At 44.0% G+C, this 20,479-nt stretch overlaps 2 protein-coding genes across 4 annotated transcripts in view; one reads left to right on the top strand and one right to left on the bottom strand.

Moving 5' to 3' along the window:
• Positions 1-9,566, bottom strand: part of LANCL1 (LanC like glutathione S-transferase 1) — a 28,585-nt gene extending 19,019 nt beyond the window's left edge. The window contains exons 1-2 of one of the 3 annotated variants that reach the window (XM_088668054.1): positions 9,473-9,566; positions 2,250-2,347 (exon numbers count right to left, since the gene is read on the bottom strand). In XM_088668054.1, the coding sequence (XP_088524180.1) occupies positions 2,250-2,347; positions 9,473-9,566 (192 nt within the window). Of the gene's footprint in view, positions 1-2,249; positions 2,348-2,439; positions 2,719-9,472 lie in introns of those variants that run through there. The other 2 variants (XM_035138751.3, XM_035138756.3) reach the window with 2 other exon arrangements.
• A 9,337-nt stretch (positions 9,567-18,903) lies between these two features.
• The window catches only part of CPS1 (carbamoyl-phosphate synthase 1), a 137,496-nt gene continuing 135,920 nt past the window's right edge, over positions 18,904-20,479 (top strand). Inside the window, exon 1 of the mRNA XM_035138778.3 lies at positions 18,904-19,355. Within this exon, the coding sequence (XP_034994669.2) occupies positions 19,230-19,355 (126 nt within the window). The 5' untranslated portion in view covers positions 18,904-19,229. The remainder of the gene's footprint in view (positions 19,356-20,479) is intronic.

Below are 20,479 nucleotides of genomic sequence, written 5' to 3'. Positions count from 1 at the left end.
GTACATTTCTGAGCACAATTCAAAGTGTTGGTGCTGACCTTTAAAGCCCTAAATGGCCTCAGCCCAGTATACCTGAAGGAGCATCTCCACCCCCAATCGTTCTGCCCAGACACTGAGGTCCAGTGCCGAGGGCGTTCTGGTGGTTCCCTTGCTGCGAGAAGCCAAGTTACAGGGAACCAGGCAGAGGGCCTTCTCGGTAGTGGCACCCACCCTGTGGAACGCCCTCCCACCAGATGTCAAAGAGAAAAATAATTACCAGACGTTTAGTTTAGAGGACATCTGAAGGCAGCCCTGTTTAGGGAAGCTTTTAATGTTTAAGAAATTAGTGTATTCTAATATTTCTGTTGGAAGCCGCCCAGAGTGGCTGGGGAAACCCAGCCAGATGGGTGGAGTATAAATAATAATAAATAATAATAATAATAAATAAATAATAATCATCATCATCATCTTTCCACTGAAATTGTATGGTGGCTTGTTCTAAAACGACAATAAATTCGGCTTTGCTTAGATCAGGCTTCTTCAACCTCAGCCCTCCAGATGTTTTGAGTCTACAATTCCCAGCATCCCTGACCACTGTTCCTGCCAGCTAGGGATAATGGGAGTTGTAGGCCAAAAACATCTGGAGGGCTGAGGTTGAGGAAGCCTGGTTTAGATAAAGGGCACTTCACTGGGAAACCAGAACTTTCCCTTTGGCACATACAGACATACTTACAGGGCAGGAGGAATAGTTCAAATCCTCAATGCTGAGACTCAGCAGGTAACCTAGTTTCTCCCCCCCCCCATGCCTTTGCTTCTTTATTAATTTCACCCCTTTAGAACTATTAAAGCACACCATGGAATTGCATTTCTCTGATCCAGGAGCTGAGGCTAAGATTGAGCTTCATTAACCAAAGAGGTCTTTTGAGCTTAACTCATGCATCTGACACGAGCCTTTTTTCTTGACGTCCAAAACCTCCTAGCAGCTTGAAAACTCTTGCCTGCCAGTCCCCTAAGGCAGTGTTTCTCAACCTTTTTTGGGCCACGGCACACTTGTTCCGTGAAAAAAATCACGAGGCACACCACCATTAAAAAAGTTTAAAAAATTAACTCTGTGCCGCCCTATATTGACTATAATTATGACTGTAAGAAACACTTGCCAATTGCTGTGTTGGTTGCAATCTCCTGTAATAAGGCTTCACAAGCCGTCCGGCGGATCAGTGCTGTGTATTGGCGGCCGCCAGGCTCGTTTGCACTGAGCTTTGGGAAAGAGGAGGAGAAATTTTGCTTTCCGGCGGGTTAGTGTTGTATATTGGCGGCCGCCAGGCACGTGACAATGCAAATCGCCCTTCTCGTTGCCGCACGTCGCGGCACACCAGCCAGCGTCAAACGCTGCCCTAAGGGACACACATTTTCCTTCCCCACACTAGTGGATCCGCAATGGAGTAATCAGCACTGGTACTTTTGAGAGAGGAACCGAATGAGGGTGGTGGACAGGCAGGGCCAGCTCAAGAAATTATGGCACCTGAAGCAAACAAGAAAATGGCACCCCCTTCCCACCAACAAGGAAGAAGAGGGAAGTGAAAATCTACATCAGGAACAAGGGTGGGGGGGAGACAAGCAGCTCCTCCTATTTGCCAAGAGGCCAGCATGGGGGATGCTCAGGAGGCAGAAGAGCCAGTCTCCAAGGCGCACGCCACAGGCGTCAATGCCATTGTGGCAGCCGCAGCACCAGCAAGCATTCCTGGGAGGCTGGATCTGCTGCCCTTGTGGGTGCTGCCGCCTGAGGCAGTCACCTCATCTTGCTCACGCGTGGGCTGGCCCTGTGGACAGGGCAGATGGTTCTGGAAGGTAAAATAACAGGTTTTCATTTCTAGTTAGAAACCAAGCACCTTGTGACTCTATTGATGAAACAAACAGTGAGAAGGTCAGAAATTACTATCTGAGGGGGCAGTATTCAAAATAATCAACAAAAGAGGTTTCAGAACAGGATTAGATCAGGTCGGTTATTACTAATGCTGAATCGAAATGTTGCAAATAGCTCAGTCGTCACAGCATGAGACTCTTGATCTCAGGGTTGTGGGTTCGATTCCCGTGTTGGGCAAGATATTCCTGCATTGCAGGGGGCTGGACTAGAAGACCCTTGTGGTCCCTTCCAACTTTACAACTCTATGACTCTATCGGTCATACAACACAAGCCACTTCTCCCACCTTGTTTTCCCGCTACAGATTTCTGCAAAAAGCAAATCTTTAAAACAAACACCAAAACTCACCCTCCCTGCAGAGTCAAAGTATCCCGTGGCCAAGGATTTGTCATAGTCTGCAAAAGGATTCGGGAAGGCCCTCTGGGCCATTGTGGCAACGAGCAAACCTGCCAGGAAAGACAGAAAGATACAAAGCTACACGCACACACATATATATCGATATACTGTATGAAGGGAGGCCACAACAGATGCAGCGCACCAGCAGACTGACGAGCCTTTTGCACCGATTTGGAAACCGATCTGCGCAGAATAAAGGCCGCCGCTTGCGCTTTGCAGCAAAAGAGCAACGCTGCGCTCCCTTGCCAGAAGCCCATGGGTGGTAGTGGGGGTGGGGGGCTCAAAGAGGCAGCCCTGCCACTCCCGCCCCGCAAAGGAAGCACGGCCAGCTTATAAGGCGTCGCAGGGGAGCCCCGCTCTTACCCTGCGCCTGGAGACAACAAACCAGCGCGAAAGCGCCTCTCCTTCCCCTTCCTGCGACGCTGACCAATCGCTGCTGCAAAGCTCCGCGTGTCTCCGCCGCCCGGATCCGGCCTCTTAAAACGACAGGCGCCGTTTAAACTTTGCAAGAAGAACAGCAGCAGCAGCGACAAAGCTGGCAGCGCAGCATCCGAAAGTTGCGGCTACAAAGGAACGCAGCAGGCGCGCAGCTGGTTTCTTTCAGGGCTTTGCTAGTGAGGTTGATTTAACCTCCTTGGCTGCGGTGGTTGGTTGCACGGACGCTGCCGCCGGATCCCGCCCACCTACCCACACCTGGCTCAGAAGCCTGTCCCAACGAAGTAGATCAAGCTTAACCCGATTAGAAAATGCATCCTTTCCCTGTGCTCATCCCGCTCCCTTGTGTCAAATGTTAGGTCGTGTAACATTTCCCTCCTTGTGGGAAGGGACTTTGTCTTTTTCCTCTGCAAAGCGATGAGAGAATTGGGGAGTGCGCGAGCGGGGGCTTGACAACTATATCAGCTGAACATGCCCAAGGAAACGACGGCCAAAGTGAGATTTTGACTTGGAGATATTTAAGAGACTTAAATTTTAACATCGCAGTTCACAAGATTATTCAAAATGGTTTGTGTGCTAAAAGGTTTTCTTTTGTAGACGATCAAAGATTTCGTAGATAATCAAAGATTGTTGTATTACTTATTCTTGCCATTTAAACTAAATTTAGCAGTTTCAGTGTTTTGTGCTTTTCATTTTTCCCCCCACAAGTCATCTGTTTGGGAAAATTGAAGTTACGGTAGCAAATTTTGGGTTCTTTGGGAGGTGTGGAATAACTTGGCCCTGCTTACCAGGGAGTCACAGCCTTACTTCTGAGTATACACGTGTAGAGGACTATGCTGTTACAGTGGGATAACAAACCAACTCCAGCCCATATCACCTGGTGCTAGAACACAGGTGGTGGTCAGGGGTGCCAACTTGAATAAAATATGGGGCGGGGGGGGGGGTAGGGGGAAGCCCCACTGTACATATGGTAATCGATCACATACACCATTTGAATGTCAATGTCTATCAGGGCGGGGTAGCCCCCTCAAATATTTTACTGAGGGGGCCAAAGGGGCCTTGACCCCTAGCAGCTGGCTTGATTTTCCCAGATGGATAACAATCCATTGTGTGTGTGTCGTGTTCCTGTGTGGCACGATCAGGTTCCAAGCAGGCTTTGGAGGGTATAACATGCACCATCCCTTTTAAAGGTTATGCCTGTCAGATCCTTACCTGTCTGCCAGGCTGCCTTTTGGCAGGCAAATGAACTTTTTCTGCTGGCCTGAGCTTCTGTCTGTTGGGCTGGGGGGGCTGGCTGGCTGCACCATACCCAAGCCCCCCCTATAAGATCAGAAACAGCAACATTTGTCTGAGCTGCTTGTTGGCCCAGGCAAGCTCTCCCCACCCCCCCGGAAAAGTGCAGTCTATCTTGTTCATGCTACCATTCTACCTATAAGCCTGGGACCGGCTGGAGAAAGAGCCTAGTGGACACCCTCAGGAGCAGACCTTGTAGCAAACCCCTTTCTGTTTACTCCGGTGGCTGGGGCTGGCACATAGAGTGGGCTCAGCTTGTGCTTCCAGTATGGAATGAAGAACCTGTGCATGGAAACAGGTGAACGAAGAAACTTCATAACTGCCCTGACCAGTCCAGCGCAACCCATCCTGCCACACTTGGCTCAGTATAATTTGTGTGTGTCTGTATGGAAAGAGAGAGAGCGCAGCAGAGCACCTGCAGTCTCTTAATCTCATAGCTTGTGAAATGCCATCCTGGGCTGAGCTCAGTGATATGGGCTGTTTACTGTATTTGAATAGATTTATGCAGCAAGTAAAATAGCTGCTGGTGATTTTTTCCCCTCAAACCATGACAGATTTACTGAAAACTAAAATAAAACCTGGCAACCAATCCAAAATTATGGCTTTTGCACACTGTTTTATGACAAGTGACCAGGAGGTAAAAAAAACAAACCCCTAAAAAGCCCCTGGTTGACTGGCAGGCCTTGTGGGCTACCTGGGGATTGCTCAGAAAATAATTCAACATTCAACTGAATTTTTTTCCATCTCAGGCCAGAAGGTTGAAGTAGTATTTAGCTTAGATTGCATCCTCAGCACACACCTGAGATCTATCAGGTCTGAGGAATAGCATGCTAAGTGGAAGGAGAGCTCTTCCTTTGGCCTGGTCTGAAGCTGTGTATAAAACTGAAGAAAACAGGCTGTAGGATTGTTGTTTTCTAAAAATCATTCCTTCAGTGCACACAAGGAACTCAGGTAAATAAAGGCTGCCCTGTTCTTTTCTCCTTCAGGGAATATTCTACTTGCAATGGATAATTTCCATTGCCTGTATGTGTTCAGCTGTGTTTTCTCTCAGAGAAGAGGGAAGGAGAGAATGGTTTCATGTGTAGATTGGTGTGACTCTGTGATTGGAGCCTCATGCAGTCTGATGCGTTGGCTATTGGTGTTTCATGAGCTGCAGAATTAAAGAGAATGTCTGAAAATTGCTTTGGGGGTGAGGATCATTGTTTCTGTGCCCTGTGCCACTTTTTCATGATCTCTGGTCAGATAAACCACCCCATATATACTTACCTCGTGCATATATTCACAGTTTCTTACTATATTACTGTACATAGTTTCTCCCTCCCCCACTTCTCTGGAGCAAATTTCACAAAAGCTCAATTATTCTGGCAGAAATAAAAGATGACTGAACCAGTTTAGGAGCACATAACTGTGGACTCTCCTTCACTGGAGGTTAGAGGTTGGCTGGCCATCTGTCATGGATGCTTTAGTTGAGATTCCTGCATTGCAGGGAATTGGGCTAGATGAAGAGTCTCTTCCAGCTCTTCAGCTCTATGATTCTATATTATTAGCTAGCATCACTTTATTTTGAGCACTGCTATTTGGATCACCCTGGCTTAGAACCTTAACTGTACTGGCTGAGGTTAAAAATGTCCTGGGCATTTGCTGTTCTGCAGATGTTGAGCTCAGATCACTATACTTCAGCTCTGCTGCTGATTTATACAAATAACCTTCCATGTCATGTACTTGGATTAAAGCTGGATGTGCATTATTGGTATTTTCAAAGAGATTGCGTACGTACTTCCTGGAGTGGATCCAGTGTAGCTGCCTGAAATTGGGACAGCTGCCAGAACCTCGGTGCCAAGATAAGACTGCTGTGCTAGCTGTTAAGGGGCACTCAGAATGATGTCTGTCAGAGGGTTCTCAGTCATGTGTGAGGTGGTAGAATCATAGAACCATAGAACTGTAGAGTTGGAAGGGACTCCAAAGGTCATCTAGTCCAACCCCCTGCAATGCAGGAATCTGAACTACCGGTAGATCATGCATGACAGTCGGTCATTCAACCTCTGCTTAAAAACCTCCAAGGAAGGAGAGTCCACATTTATAGCACCAAGAACTGGACACAGTATTCCAGATGTGATCTGACAAAAGCAGAATAAATAAACTGATTCTGGATTGTATGCAACTAAGTTCTACTCAGAGTAAACCCATTGAAATAAATGCAGCTGTTAGTCCAGTACAGTGGTACCTCTGGTTATGAACTTAATTCGTTCTGGAGGTCCGTTCTCAACTCGAAACTGTTGTTAACCTGAGGCGCGCTTTCGCTAATGGGGATGTGACTTCCTCCGGCATGTGACTTCCGCTCGCATCCTGGGGCAAAATTCACAGCCAGGAGCATCTACTTCTGGGTTAGCAGAGCTCGTTACCCAAAGCGTGCATAAGGAGGATGGTTCGTAACCAGAGGTATTACTGTAGCTAAATTAGGGGAAAGACTGTAGCATCTGCTTTGCATGTTGGAAGGTATAGAGTTTGATCCCTAGTGTTTCCAGGTGGGGCTGGGAAAAGACTCCTGCCTGAAACCCTAGACAGCCACTATCAGTCTGAGTAGAATCACAGAATGGTAGAGTTGGAAGGGACCCAGAGGGTCATCTAGTCCACCCCCCTCTAATGCAGGAATCTCAACACACGGTTTCCCCATCCAATCTGAAACCATACCAAACCCTGCTTAGCTTTGCAAATGTGCCAGCAGTGGAAAACAGTGGGCTAGATGGGCCATTGCTCTGGCTTGGTATAAGGCAGGTGTTGATGTTCCTAATTTCAATGACAGCTCCAAGTATGAGTAACTCGGAATGCAACCCTCTGTTTCAAGTGGTGGTGTATTCAGCACTGAAGCTCTTCTGAATTGTATTGGTTTTGAAGCATTAGATATGGGGGAAATTGTGCTGCCTCAAGCCATTTATGCCCCACATGTCTCTTTTTTTCACTCATTCCCTTTTTTTTATCTAATATTTCAACTCAGCTGAGTGTGATATTCAGGTATTAAGAGACAGCTGGCTCCTAGCTGTACCCAGACATTGTTGTTCTGTAAGCTGCAACCAGAATTACAAGTGACTTTCCGCACTCTTCAAGCATAGTACTTTTTCACAATGCATTGTTCTGTTGTACTTGTGGGTATAACATGGCTATATGGATGGGATGGGAAAGATAAAATTATCTGAGCGCACTATTACCCCATCCCATTTTTAAAAATCGGTCGTTTTAAGAAAAGAAAAACCAATGATATCATTATTTAACAATAATGAGTAAACAACTCTAAAAACTTGCCTTTAAAGTGCCAAACACTTTAAAATGTTAGAAAGACTTTTAGGGGCAAACAAACAATGTTGTAACAATGGTAATGACCGGAAGGTCAGGGTTTTGTTTTTTGAAAACAATATATTTTTTAAAAAATAATTATTCCTTCTACACAGTATTTCACAAATGTGTTTCTTTAAAAATCCCATCTAGCATTAATTAGACTGAAAACAAGAATACAGAAATAAAATGACACTCACTGGAAAGGTCAAAGTGCAGGTGTGCCAAAGTGATGATAGTGTGAGGGGTGTGGAGATGGCACAAAAACAGTGGAAGGTGGTGGGAAAAGAAAACAAACAGGCATTTGGGATAGAGGTGCATAATTTGGGTGCATAATTCAGGAAACAAGCTAAAAGGACATGAGAGAGCTAAAAGGACTAAAGAGTATTGTATTGTATTGACTAAAGCAGTGTTTCCCAACCTTGGGTCTCCAGCTGTTTTTGGACTACAATTCCCATCATCCCTGACCACTGGTCTTGCTAACTAGGGATGATGGGAGTTGTAGTCCAAAAACAGTTGGAGACCCAAGGTTGGGAAACACTGGACTAAAGAATGCAAAGGAGGAGGTTCTGGGTGAAAAAGCCCAATGGCACACCAGCAAAAGGGAATCAGATTATTAACAGAGCTAAAGCTGGTGGTGAGAGGGATCCCTAAATCCTTCGGAGATTAGGAATCTTCTAGGCAGACTTGGAAGCAAGAAAGTGCTCTGGGGCTCTGAGGGCTCTTCTAAAAAGAACTTTTTGATACTTGACAATACATCACAGCACACTTCAAAACCACACCTGGTTTAAAAGACCAAAGAGCAGAGTTACAGCATTTTATATCTGCCGGTATTGTGCCACAATGCTGTTCTTTCAAAACAGATGACAAGAACACAAGGAAAGCACAGGTGGTTAACAATTTGATGATGGCACCATATAGCTGCCCAGTAAATGGCGAGTGAACAAAGTGCAACAATTCCACACTAACTCTCACACACAAAGGGAATGAGTGAACTGTAATATATTTATCTTTTGTGAGTCACAGTACTAACTGCACTTGTGCAGTTCCAGAATTCAATACTTTCTCCAACTGTTGGCCCCATTGTGGCTAAGGCAGATTTTTTTCCCCTATTCTTTGTAAAATATGTGCATGCAAGTGATGTGGCACGTGTTACATTTAGTTGCCGTGGATTGTCCTTGAATCAATAAATGAAGATCTAATTTAAAACCAGGTGAACCATGACATGACTAACTAAAATCCATTGATTTAAGTAGAAATCAATGCCAAGTATGACTTAAAAATAAAAAAATTCCTTCAGTAGCACCTTAAAGACCAACTAAGTTTTTATTTTGGTATGAGCTTTCGTGTGCATGCACACTTCCTCAGATACTCTGGTTGATGGACTTCCATTTCATGCGGCTCAATGTGGTGCCTTCCATAGTTCTAGTTACAGGTAGGTAGCCATGTTGGTCTGAGTCGAAGCAAAAATAAAAAAAATCGAAGTGTGCATGCACACGAAAGCTCATACCAAAATAAAAACTTAGTTGGTCTTTAAGGTGCTACTGAAGGATTTTTTTTTTATTTTTGCTTCGACTCAGACCAACACGGCTACCTACCTGTAACTAGAAGTATGACTTAGTTGGATATAACCCTTAATCTTCATATTTACCAGATCTTAAATGGATCAGCTGCCTTCACATGGTACAAGGGCTTCATCCTCACAAACCCCTGATGTAAATCCACATCCCCCTCCCATTTTTCCCAAGTCTTTATTATTTGCCTCTCAAGTATACCAAACTGGTGAAAATGCTACTTCAAATCTTCTTGTTTCTCTCCAACCCACTCACCATATGTGCACAGCACAATACATATGGTGATCTCATAATTCCCCCCCTGGACTAATTCATCCACAATCAAAATGAACCCATCTTGGTTCTCACACTTAACCAGTAGGGATTAGCGCTCCACACCTTAAAACAAATGCTGAAAAAGCAAGAGAAAAATCCATCCTTATGCTGTGGGTACAAGGGTGGTTAAACTGCATTAAGGGACAGCTAAGATGAGTTGTGAGACCCTGAGTATCCATTCCTAGACATAAATACTTCCACTTTAATTCACAGTATGTTGTCACTTACCTATTTCTTGGTGTTGATGCAGCAGTAGCCAGTTGAAAAAGAGTTCATCAAAGGAGCTGTTGACCACACCTAGCCAGCATGACCCAACTGTCATGGAATGCTGTGCAATTTGCTCTTTGCTTGTCAGCCTTTTCATGCAGATAATTTCTGTTCTCTTACTCCTGCCCAATGGAGCCTACAAATCATAATTCTCCTTTAAAACCTCAATTGCTGTACTTCCCCAATATTTGTATTTTTTCCAGTTGGCACGAGAGAAGATAAGCACATAAGAAGAGCCTGGTGGATTTGTCAAGTATTATGTGGCCAACCGTGGGACCCAGGTGGCGCTGTGGGTTAAACCACAGAGTCTAGGGCTTGCTGATCAGAAGGTCGGTGGTTCGAATCCCTGCAATGGGGTGAGCTCCCGTTGCTCGGTCCCAGCTCCTGCCCACCTAGCAGTTCGAAAGCACATCAAAGTGCAAGTAGATAAATAGGGACCGCTCTGGCGGGATGGTAAACGGCGTTTCTGTGCGCTGCTCAGGTTCGCCAGAAGCAGCTTTGTCATGCTGGCCACATGACCCGGAAGCTGTCTGTGGACAAAAGCCGGCTCCCTCGGCCTATAGAGCGAGATGAGTGCCGCAACCCCAGAGTCGGACACGACTGGACCTGATGGTCAGGGGCCCCTTTACATTTACCTTATGTGGCCAACCAGTTGCCTACGGGAAGCCTGAAAGCTGACGAAGATAACATATTTTTTTATTTTGTTTGTTTTTAAACTAATTATTTTTGAACATTGGGGAAAGTTTATTATATCTATATAATACCTAAACACTGCAAACAATATACCAAAGTGAAAAAACACAACACAACAAAAATAAAAGCAGAAGAACCCGTGAACCATTAAAATAGAAAGTTTAGAACAGAGAAAGTCCAATATTCTGCGGATATGATACCGGTAGATGGATTGCTATTTTACAGTCTGAAAAGTAGCTCCAGAAGAGTTATTGACAAACTAAAAATGAGTTATAAGTATTATTTTTTGGTGTCCAGCTACTTTATAATGATGTGCAATTTCCTAAGCAATTGAGAACATCTATTATTTCCTATACAAAGATATCTCTATAGATTCCGTCACTAAAAAGACCGACACAGCTTTCAAACTGTTTTATCTTAAAAAGACAACAATCACAATTTAAAATGATGCCAATGTTTGTAACTAATGCTATTAGCAAATAGTTGCCAAGGATGCAACAACTTCCCAACAGCCTCTGGATAAAATACCGTACTGTATATGGTGCAGGTGAGAAAGGACAATGCCTTCATACTTACCTTTGCTACATACAAGTAAACTCACAATGAAGTTTCGAAATCTAGAGCTAAGTCCAGCGCATGACGTACCCTCCTACATTCCGCAGCTGAAAATAGAGACATTATATTCTACATCAGTATCACTGTTAGTTGACTGACTGCTATTTATTGATTTGGGCTTCCCTAAATGCAATACATAAGCTCAATGATTTCTGTGCTTAAAATACAGCAGTTTCACATGTTTCCTCTAATAACTTTTGTACTTGACCAGGAGGAAATGTTGCAGCTGTGGTATACGGTAGTATGATTGTCTCCACAAGGTGGTGTTTGGTGAATGTTGTTCAGGCCTTGGTGTCTCAGGATAGGCTCCTCAGCCTTATTCTGCCCAGTACTTAAGCAAAATGTTCATTTCCTTTCAGTCAGTACAGTTACCCAGGGCTGCTGGCCTACCCATGAGGTGACCGCCTCAGGCAGCAGAATCCACAGGGGCAGGAGATCCGGCCTTCAGGGAACGTTTCGCCTGCTGCTGTGGTGTCGGCAACAGCTGCAGAATACGCCTTGGAGGCCAGATCTGCCGCCACCTCAGCGGCCCCCACAATGCTGCCTCTGCAGCAGCCTCTTGGTGAACAGGAGGCGCTGCTGGTCTCTTTCCACTCTTGCTCCCAGTGTAGATCTTTATTCCTCCCTTATTCCTGATACAGATATTCGCTTGCCCCTTCTTTCCTGGCCAAGGGTGGTGGTGCCATTGTGTGGTTCTCCCCAGGTGCCGAAATGTAGCCTATTGGGCCAGCCCTGCAATTAATACATCCACATTACTAGGTTTAAAACTCCTTGAGAAGCCATTTAAACTCTATGCTATTTTCCTGCAAAGGCAAGGGAGTCTCAAATATATATATATATGCACTTATTCATGTCAGGATCCAAGTTAGACTATTCATCTGCTTTCATATATGCAGATTTTTGAAGTCCTGACAATGGAGGGCACTGTAGCTCCATGCCTTTTAAAGACCTAGTAAATGTTTTGAAGGATGATAGTCACATGAATACACCCTCACACACAAGGTTGCTTCACGTACTGTGTTAAAACTCCTCCGAGAGAGGACAAAGATAAATTTCTCAGGTTAAAAATCGGAGCAGCCATTTGGCTGAGTTAGTAGATTTGTTACATTTTCCCCCTGAGAATGTTTTACTGGCCGATGGAAATTCACCTCCTTTCTTGGTAAACAGCAGTGTAATGGAATGTATGCAGCAGGAATTTGCTGTCCAATTTAAACAATTGTCCATGCCCCGAGGCACATCTTTGCCTACTGTGTATTTATGTGTAAGTTAAACCAACAAGCTGGATGTATGCACACTCAACCTCAGCTGCAGCTTGTTATCAGCTTTTTCTGGCGCAACAAGAGAAAGCAAACAAAATGTTGTAATTTTCGCCTCTCCTGGGGCACAAGGAATGAAGCTTTGGGTGAAGTGATAATGCGGGTTCTCCATCATGGAGAGCACGATTTGCGGTGGGGGCTAGCAAACCATGCCTGTGACAAAGGTGGGGGCATGAGTGGCCACCGTTTGATTGGTTATGGGCTGTTGTTGGGCATAATCACATGTATCAATTTAGTAAGTCAAGCCCCTGGGGTATAAATACTTAAATGCTTGGTTTTTTCCTTCTCTTTGGCTGCGTTTCTGATCCCCACCCTCCCTCCGCTGTTTTTTAGGCCTCTGTGTTGACATTGCTATGATTTTTTTTTTGTCGCCTGTATTCAGGGGCCGGTAGGAATTTTTCCCATTTGGCTGATTGGCTGGTGCCATTTGGGTTTTCGCCTACTGCATAGCAAATAGTCACAACTTATAAGGTTGGCGGTTAGGCATTGGTTATTTTGGTTGTATTAAAGGGTCTTATTGATTGAGTTGGCCCCAAGTTTATGCCTGCTTGGTTGGGGAAATCCTGGTCAGGAATACAGGGGCTCTATGCTGTGTCCGTAACCCCAAGGTAGGGGGCCAGGACGGCATATTGATGCCTCTGGGAGCCTGAAGGGAGAGGGGAGAGTTCTGTGCACCCGGGTCCCCGTCTCTCCCTGTTGGATTTCCCCGTGTTGACAAGGCAAGTTATTATTATTATCATTTCTGTCCTTAGGTGACAGTTGAGAACCAATGCCTACGCAACCACTCACATTGTTTTGGATTTAATAAAGTTGTGGCCAAATTCATGCCAAAAACCATTAAACTTAAATATTGTCTACGTTGTGATTTATTTAGGGGTGGTTTGGGGACCTCCACACGCAATTGAACAGTCTTGATGCACAGACAGTGGGGGGGGGAGATATTCAACCCACAAAATGCTCCTTCCCTCAGACATGTGGGAAATTATCCTGTGGTGGGCTGTTCTAAGCCTTAACACTTGGAGAGCAACCATTTTGTGAGGAGAGAAGCATTAGTAAATGGCACAGTGGTGGGCAACCAACTCTATGGCGAGAAAGTTATTGGTGTCTGAGTTGGAACTGCCGTTTTTACTACGATATGTCACCATTCAGGAAATTTCCCATTGAGCACTGGAGGCTGGTCCATTGAGGCAACCAGAGCTTAGCCTTGAAGCTGTGCTAATTGGGGTGGCAGAAAACATATCCATTTATAGAACACAGATGTTACTCTGATTGAAGGAAATAAAATTTGACGCTTACAATACAAGCGCTAAGTCTGCCTTTTCAGTCATGTTAAGGACTCCTACTTCTTCACATCAGCCATGTGAGGTAGGCCGAGTGTCCACAAGGCAGTAAATGAGGAAAAGTAACGATGGGTAAAGTCAGTTTTTAAAATGTGGAACTATAGGCTACATGCTCAGAGTATTCTTGATGCTGTTTATCAAGGCATTGCGTGTTTATTTCCAGTTTCCCGTCACTTTTTTTCTGCTAGTGAATGTTCTGTTTTATACAGTCACAGATGTTTGTTTTCTCTATTTTAAAATTTAAAACAGCAGCTAGCTTTCAGCCAGCCTGCCCAAGATGGATCCCAGTCTCCCTTCTTTTTCTCCTCCTCCTCCTTTTTTCTCTTCCTTCCCAGCACACCTTGCTCTAAAGACTCTCTTTTCCTGTGTGGATGTTCAAATCTACATCCCATCGCCGTGGCAACCTCTGTCTGCTAGGTCCAGTGCTCTCTGATGGGCCACAAACTCCTTTTATAATTACAGGTAGGTAGCCAGGTTGGTCTGCTGTAGTCAAAAAAAAAATAAAAAAAAATCCTTCCAGTAGCACCTTAGAGACCAACTAAGTTTTTCATTGGTATGAGCTTTTGTGTGCATGCACACTTCTTCAGATACCCTTTTATAATGTTCATGCCTCTATCCCAGGTGAGGCCCTGGCTTGGATAGAAAGCTTAGCCTGTACTTTTCCACTGGCCTCCAATCTTCCCTTCAATACTCCAAGTAATCAAAATCCTATCATTTATTAATTTTCAGGGTATCCTTTTGCTGATCCTTTAACACATCTTTTTATATTCTTTATTTCAGAGGTTTCCTAAACGTTTTCACTGGTGCGGTTTTCAGGGGTCAGCAAACTTTTTCAGCAGGGGGCTGGTCCACTGTCCCTCAGACCCTGTGGGGGGGGGGCGGAATATATTTTGAAAAAATATATGAACGAATTCCTATGCCCCACAAATAACCCAGAGATGCATTTTAAATAAAAGCACACATTCAACTCATGTAAAAACACCAGGCAGGCCCCACAAATAACCCAGAGATGCATTTAAAATAAAAGGACACATTCAACTCATGTAAAAACACCAGGCAGGCCCCACAAATAACCCAGAGATGCATTTAAAATAAAAGGACACATTCAACTCATGTAAAAACACCAGACAGGCCCCACAAATAACCCAGAGATGCATTTTAAATAAAAGGACACATTCTACTCATGTAAAAACACGCTGATTCCTGGACCGTCCATGGGCTGGATTTAGAAGGCGATTGGGTCGGATCTGGCCCCTGGGCCTTAGTTTGCCTACCCATGGTTCAGAGGGACATCCATAAACCCTGCTTTTCTCCTTATCCAAGGAATAGAAAGCCATTGCAGGAAAATAGCTTGCCATGTACGAAGGACAGAAGTAGGTTTCTTGAACTTGTTCTCCTAGCTAGGCTTCTTAGTAGAAATACTGGCTGATATGAATAAACTATTCATGGCTGGGCCTCCAATAGAGGTAAATACTCATTTATTTAAAGTCTAGTCAAGGACAGGATTATATTGTTTCCGCACGCTACAGCAAACAAACCAAGGAGATCCCTCATTACAGCCTTCCAGACTTAAGGAAAGGAAATAAAATAGACCTTGAACAGGATGAGGAAGGACACATTATTCTTAAAGCGTAAAAAGGAATGTGTAGCCTCAGGGCAGACATCTCTCTCTTTTTAAATGCTGCATACGGAATGTCTCCCAATCTCCGGGTTTCTTATTTGAGCAAAGTCCTTGCTTCCAAGATAAGCCAGTATCAGGAGGAAAAGGTCATGCAAACTATTAAAGCAGAATGCACTTTGTTTTAAATTAATCAGTGCTATAACCACTAATTGTCATTATTGTGATTGTCTATTTATTTATGTATAAATGAGTTTCCACTTGGAAGAAAGGCTTCAATGAGCTGCTGGGAAAGATATACGTATAGTTGGAGCAAGGGAATTAAAAGTTAACGTTCTGCTACAATGAATGGCAAAGGATCTGATGTGAGAGTGTTGGTGTTGGGGCAACAAGCCTTATCACTTGTCACCATATCTATGGCTAGTAAGAAATTTTACCAAGTTGAGATAGCTGCTGATTCTGCTGGCTTTCTGTGAAAAATAGATTACGGTCTGTTTGCTTAAGTCATGTTGCCTGTATATTTTATCAATAGCTTCCTAGATTGCAGGAAACATACATCATTGCCGCTCGTTTAAAATCCCTCTTATGTTTTAAAATAAAAATTTATTAATTGTACCCTGCCCATCTGAATGGAAACACAACTGTTGACTGTCTTACCTGTCACATACAATTAATATGGTAACTGCTTTGGGGGTCTTATTACCATCAAATGGTATATAAATGAAATAAATAATTTTGGATGCCGTTGTAATTGGTAGCCTATGTTGGAGAATATATTTGCCAGGGGCAATTGGGCATGGTTTTATTTCAGGCGGTTGAACTAGATGGATTTTGAAGCTGAGTTATATAGCCAAGCCATAAGGCTGAGAATAATATTGGTTGAGCCAACAAAGTTTTTGGCAGCCTTGTGAGGTGCCTTCCTATGTGTGGTTTGCTATAGACTTCACACAGAAACAATCACTCAAGTATTTCATTGAATGTTCATTCACTCAACCCACAGACTCAGTGTGCCAGTTTGACGACACTGGATGCTCGCTTGCTCCAGTTCTCCGCTACGGCTGTTCTTGAAGAAAGATGAAGTCTGGGGGGTTGTTAAGCCGTTTTGAAATCCTTACCTACTTAAGTGTCCTTTGAATATTAGGAAGGTATTTCATGTATCGTCTGTGTCATCTGACTCTGCTAATCCTACCGGCAATGGAGTTTGACCTATTTCTGAGACCTTGGTTCCTTCTCATATGATGAAGATAAGAAAAGAGTCTTATCTCGCTTGCGTCTGGAAAGACCACAGGTCCCATGTGCATGGAGGAGCAATTGGCTTAGGCCCCTAATACCAAAAGCCCTGCAAACAAACACCCTGGTCATATTTGAAAACAGATTTTGCTAACCTGGGGAAGAAACACAGCCACAAACACAACTGTGATGGTTCCAGCTAGGTGGTCAGTGATTTCAGATTCATCTACAAGTAGCAATAAGCTAAATCTTGGAACTTTCCTCTGTGTTTACACATGCTAAGCAGCTGAAAGTTGCTGAAGTTTCATGGCAAGTGTAAATTGCATGTTCACACAGCAAAATCAACCCCATGTGCAAAACGGTGGGATCATATTCAGCTGTAAGCTTTCAGAACAAGCTTGGGTTTTTGCCAGGCATCCCCAAACTGCAGCCCTCCAGATGTTTTGGCCTACAACTCCCATGATCCCTAGCTAACAGGACCAGTGGTCAGGGAAGATGGGAATTGTAGTCCAAAACATCTGGAGGGCCGAAGTTTGGGGATGCCTGGTTTTTGCTCTCAGAACGTTGTGAGGGAAGGTGTTCTGAAAGACACACCCTCCTTCCTTGGCTCTGTCTGTTTAGCGACACTCTTTCATCTTTGGTCCTAACCCTTCTTTAAAGAAACTGTATATGAGGTAACATCATATAATCAACAAATGTACCCTTGAGCATGTGCAGAATGCTTTATCCCCACTCAAAGAGTGCTTAACTTTTAAAAATAGAGATAGCACCTTCATTCAGAGTGGAAATACACCTGCAGTTGTAAAGTCTGCACCTTTGTAAAGTCAAAGGTACATTTATTTGTTATGGATTGTTAATAATAATACTATTTTATTTCCTATATAAAGGTAAAGGTAAAGGGACCCCTGACGATTAGGTCCAGTCGTGACCGACTCTGGGGTTGCACGCTCATCTCGCATTATTGGCCGAGGGAACCGGCGTATAGCTTCCAGGTCATGTGGCCAGCATGACAAAGCCGCTTCTGGCAAACCAGAGCAGCACATGGAAACGCCGTTTACCTTCCCGCTGTAGCGGTTCCTATTTATCTACTTGCATTTTGACGTGCTTTCGAACTGCTAGGTTGGTAGGAGCTGGGACCGAGCAACGGGAGCTCACCCCGTCACAGGGATTCGAACCGCCGACCTTCTGATCAGCAAGCCCTAGGCTGAGTGGTTTAACCACAGCGCCACCTGGGTCCCTATTTCCTATATAGTTTCTTTTAAAAGGCAGCATGGCTACATTGCCAAACATGGGAGAAAATGGTGCTAAATGGATGCAGCTAAAGGATGATAGGTTCCCAAAGTCTACAGGACCCAAGAGCCAACAAGAGATTTTTTCCCCCTACTTCAAGAGATTCTCTTCCATGAGATTTTCTTTCAATGTACACCATTATTTATAAGTGTAGACTAAAATTGGAGCAGATGACTAATTGTCACATGAACGTAAAATGTATTAGTATCACCATATGTTTAAAAGAGAATAGTGACCCAATTAAAGAAAAAAGTTTTTCAAAGAAGACTTGGGGGTCAAAACATGTAACCTGAAGCACCAATTCACAAACATTATTACTGATCCACAGTAGCTCTAACTAGCATGCCATTTTAGTGCCAGAATATTTATGAGAGTCATTTTTTCTTGTTAGTAGACCAGAAAATATGCCTACTGATTTAAATTTATGTTACATAAGAATATGGTATTTCATGAGTGACCTTTTAATTAATGTTTTAGAGGAACATATCTACTATTCCCACATCTCCTGTATGAAAATTACACTAATATTCCTTCTATCATGCATACTGTATACTGCTTGAAATATCAGTGTTTCATTCTACTACTGTTATATGTATACTAGTGTAATTCAGCCCGTTGAGTAAACGGGCGCTAGAACATCCTGGAGTTCGGAGAAGCGCTTGCGCAGCGCTTCTCCGAACCCCAGGACCTGTCCTTGATGTCGGCGGCAGGGGGAGAGGAAGGAAGGAGGAGAAAGCAGCCCTTTCTCCTCCTTCCTTCCTCTCCCCCAGCCACCGACAGGAAGGAGACATCCCGGGGTTCGGAGAAGCGCTTGTGCAGCGCTTCTCCGAACCACGGGACCTACGCCGGGGAGGAGAGGCTACTTCCCCGCCCTGGCGGCATCGGGAGCCAGACCGGGCTCCTCAAACGTGCCCTTCCTCCCCCCATTCACCTCCGCCGGCCTCCACCCTCACTTCCCCGACGTGCCCAGGCGTGTGCAGTCTCTTCGTCCAGTCCCTGTGTCCGTGGGGCACATGCGCAGTAGCGCGGACACAGGGACACAGGGAATCTGGGCGCAGAGACATTTGCACATTATTATATAGGATATGCTCTCCACTTAAACTTCTAAACTGTTTGCATGTATTTGGTTGGAACTAGCCAATATAGCAAAATGTTTTTGCGTTTTCTATCTGACATAATCTACAGTCTGTAGTAAGTGCCAGTTGTAAATTGTCTCTAATCAGCATGACTAACGTTAAGTGGAACTTCCTTGTCTTCTGATTTCGCAAATTTACACAGCTAGCCTAATCCAGGGCAGTGGGACAGATAGTCCCTTGCAGTTCCCAGGTGCTTTCCAGTAGAAGGAGTGCTGTTTATGCTTGGCCTAGGACACATCTTCAGGACATCCATGACGTATTTTATCTCTCCAAGAATTGTGTCAGACACTCCTCTAAGGAGGAGCAGAGAGGGTGGAGTCAAGCTGAAACCTTTTAATGGAAGAATGAATGAAAATGCAAAGCAAAAGCTGCCAGCTGAGTCAATAGACCAACTGCCCATGAAACTTTGCCTCCATATACATTTTGTGTAGTCTCTATCCACCTTAAGAAGATAATTTTTATTTTGCCACTTTTCCCAAGATGACAAGAATTTTGACAACTTGCAAAATGGTGAAAATGTTGAGAGGGGGATTTGGTGTTTTCCATAGGAATTCTCAGCATAGCCGATATTTTTCAAGAATTGGTATCCGATCACTGAGTATGAAGGTAATTACAACTTCACATCAACTAATTGATTAATTCTCTCCCCCCCTCTCTTTACCTGAGTCTGTAAGTAACATGCTAAGAAATAGTTGACTGCAGATAACCTTGTGTATGTCCAAACAAATCTTTGAGCAAAACTAGGGTTCCAAGTTCCAATTTATTAGAGCCTGTTGACTGCAGGATTATTGACATAGCAAATATTTCTTGTCTGTACCCTGATTTATAGGATAAATTATGCAGGACTGTGAAGGTTCACAAACCTTGTTAAATATGCAGAGGTCTCCAAATAACCTGGGAAGTGTTTGGGTGAACTAGCAGGCTGTTGCTACAGAAGCACAAAATTACCCGCTTGTTTAATCTGAAGCCTCTTCTTAAGAACAATACAGGAATACTGGACATCAGGGGGTATCACTTCCTTTTTCACACATAGGTCTTCAGCAGTAACTTTTGTGATGCATTTACACACTGCGCGTTTACACAATTGGTGCAGTGGAAACATGCCTGCTGCTGTAGGCTCTGTGTTTCTCTGGTTGCACTATTTATTATTGATTTCATTTATTAAAAAATAACTAGAGGCCACAGGGTGATTTAGAATGTGCTAAAAAGATAACAATATACTTACAAACAAAGATACATCAAAACCATTTTTTGAATCATCACAACCAATATAGCAGCTGGCTACCTAAATGCACAAGCATAGCACAGCATTTAGGAGGACTTTAAGCCTGTTTGATTATCCCAGCCAAAGCAGAGTTAAAGGGACAACACAGATGGTTCCAGCATCCAAAAAAGTACACTGGGCAGTTGCCAAGCCATCCTCCTTGCATACTGCTTCCTTTCTGTGCACTTACCTTATATGATGACATATGATTCAGCCCATCTTCAATCTGAATTGCTGAAGGGCTTGAACTTCCCAAAACTAATGGCCCCAGTGTGCTGACAGCAATTAAAAGATGCAATATTAAAAATAGTTTAAAACAATTAGGGTGGGCTACATAAGCAATTAGCCAATGGAATCATATCAGAAGCCAACAATCATACATTCATGAAAGCCTGGGAGGCTTCACATATCTTCTTTTTAAAAAAACCCATTGTTGGAGGAAGATGTACATCAGGAGCCAGGGGCG

This window comes from Zootoca vivipara, chromosome 1 (genome assembly GCF_965207765.1).
Source record: "Zootoca vivipara chromosome 1, rZooViv2.hap1.1, whole genome shotgun sequence".
Classification (NCBI taxonomy): domain Eukaryota; kingdom Metazoa; phylum Chordata; class Lepidosauria; order Squamata; family Lacertidae; genus Zootoca; species Zootoca vivipara.
Note: the sequence above shows the minus strand (reverse complement) of the source record. Positions and strands in the feature narration are given on the sequence as shown.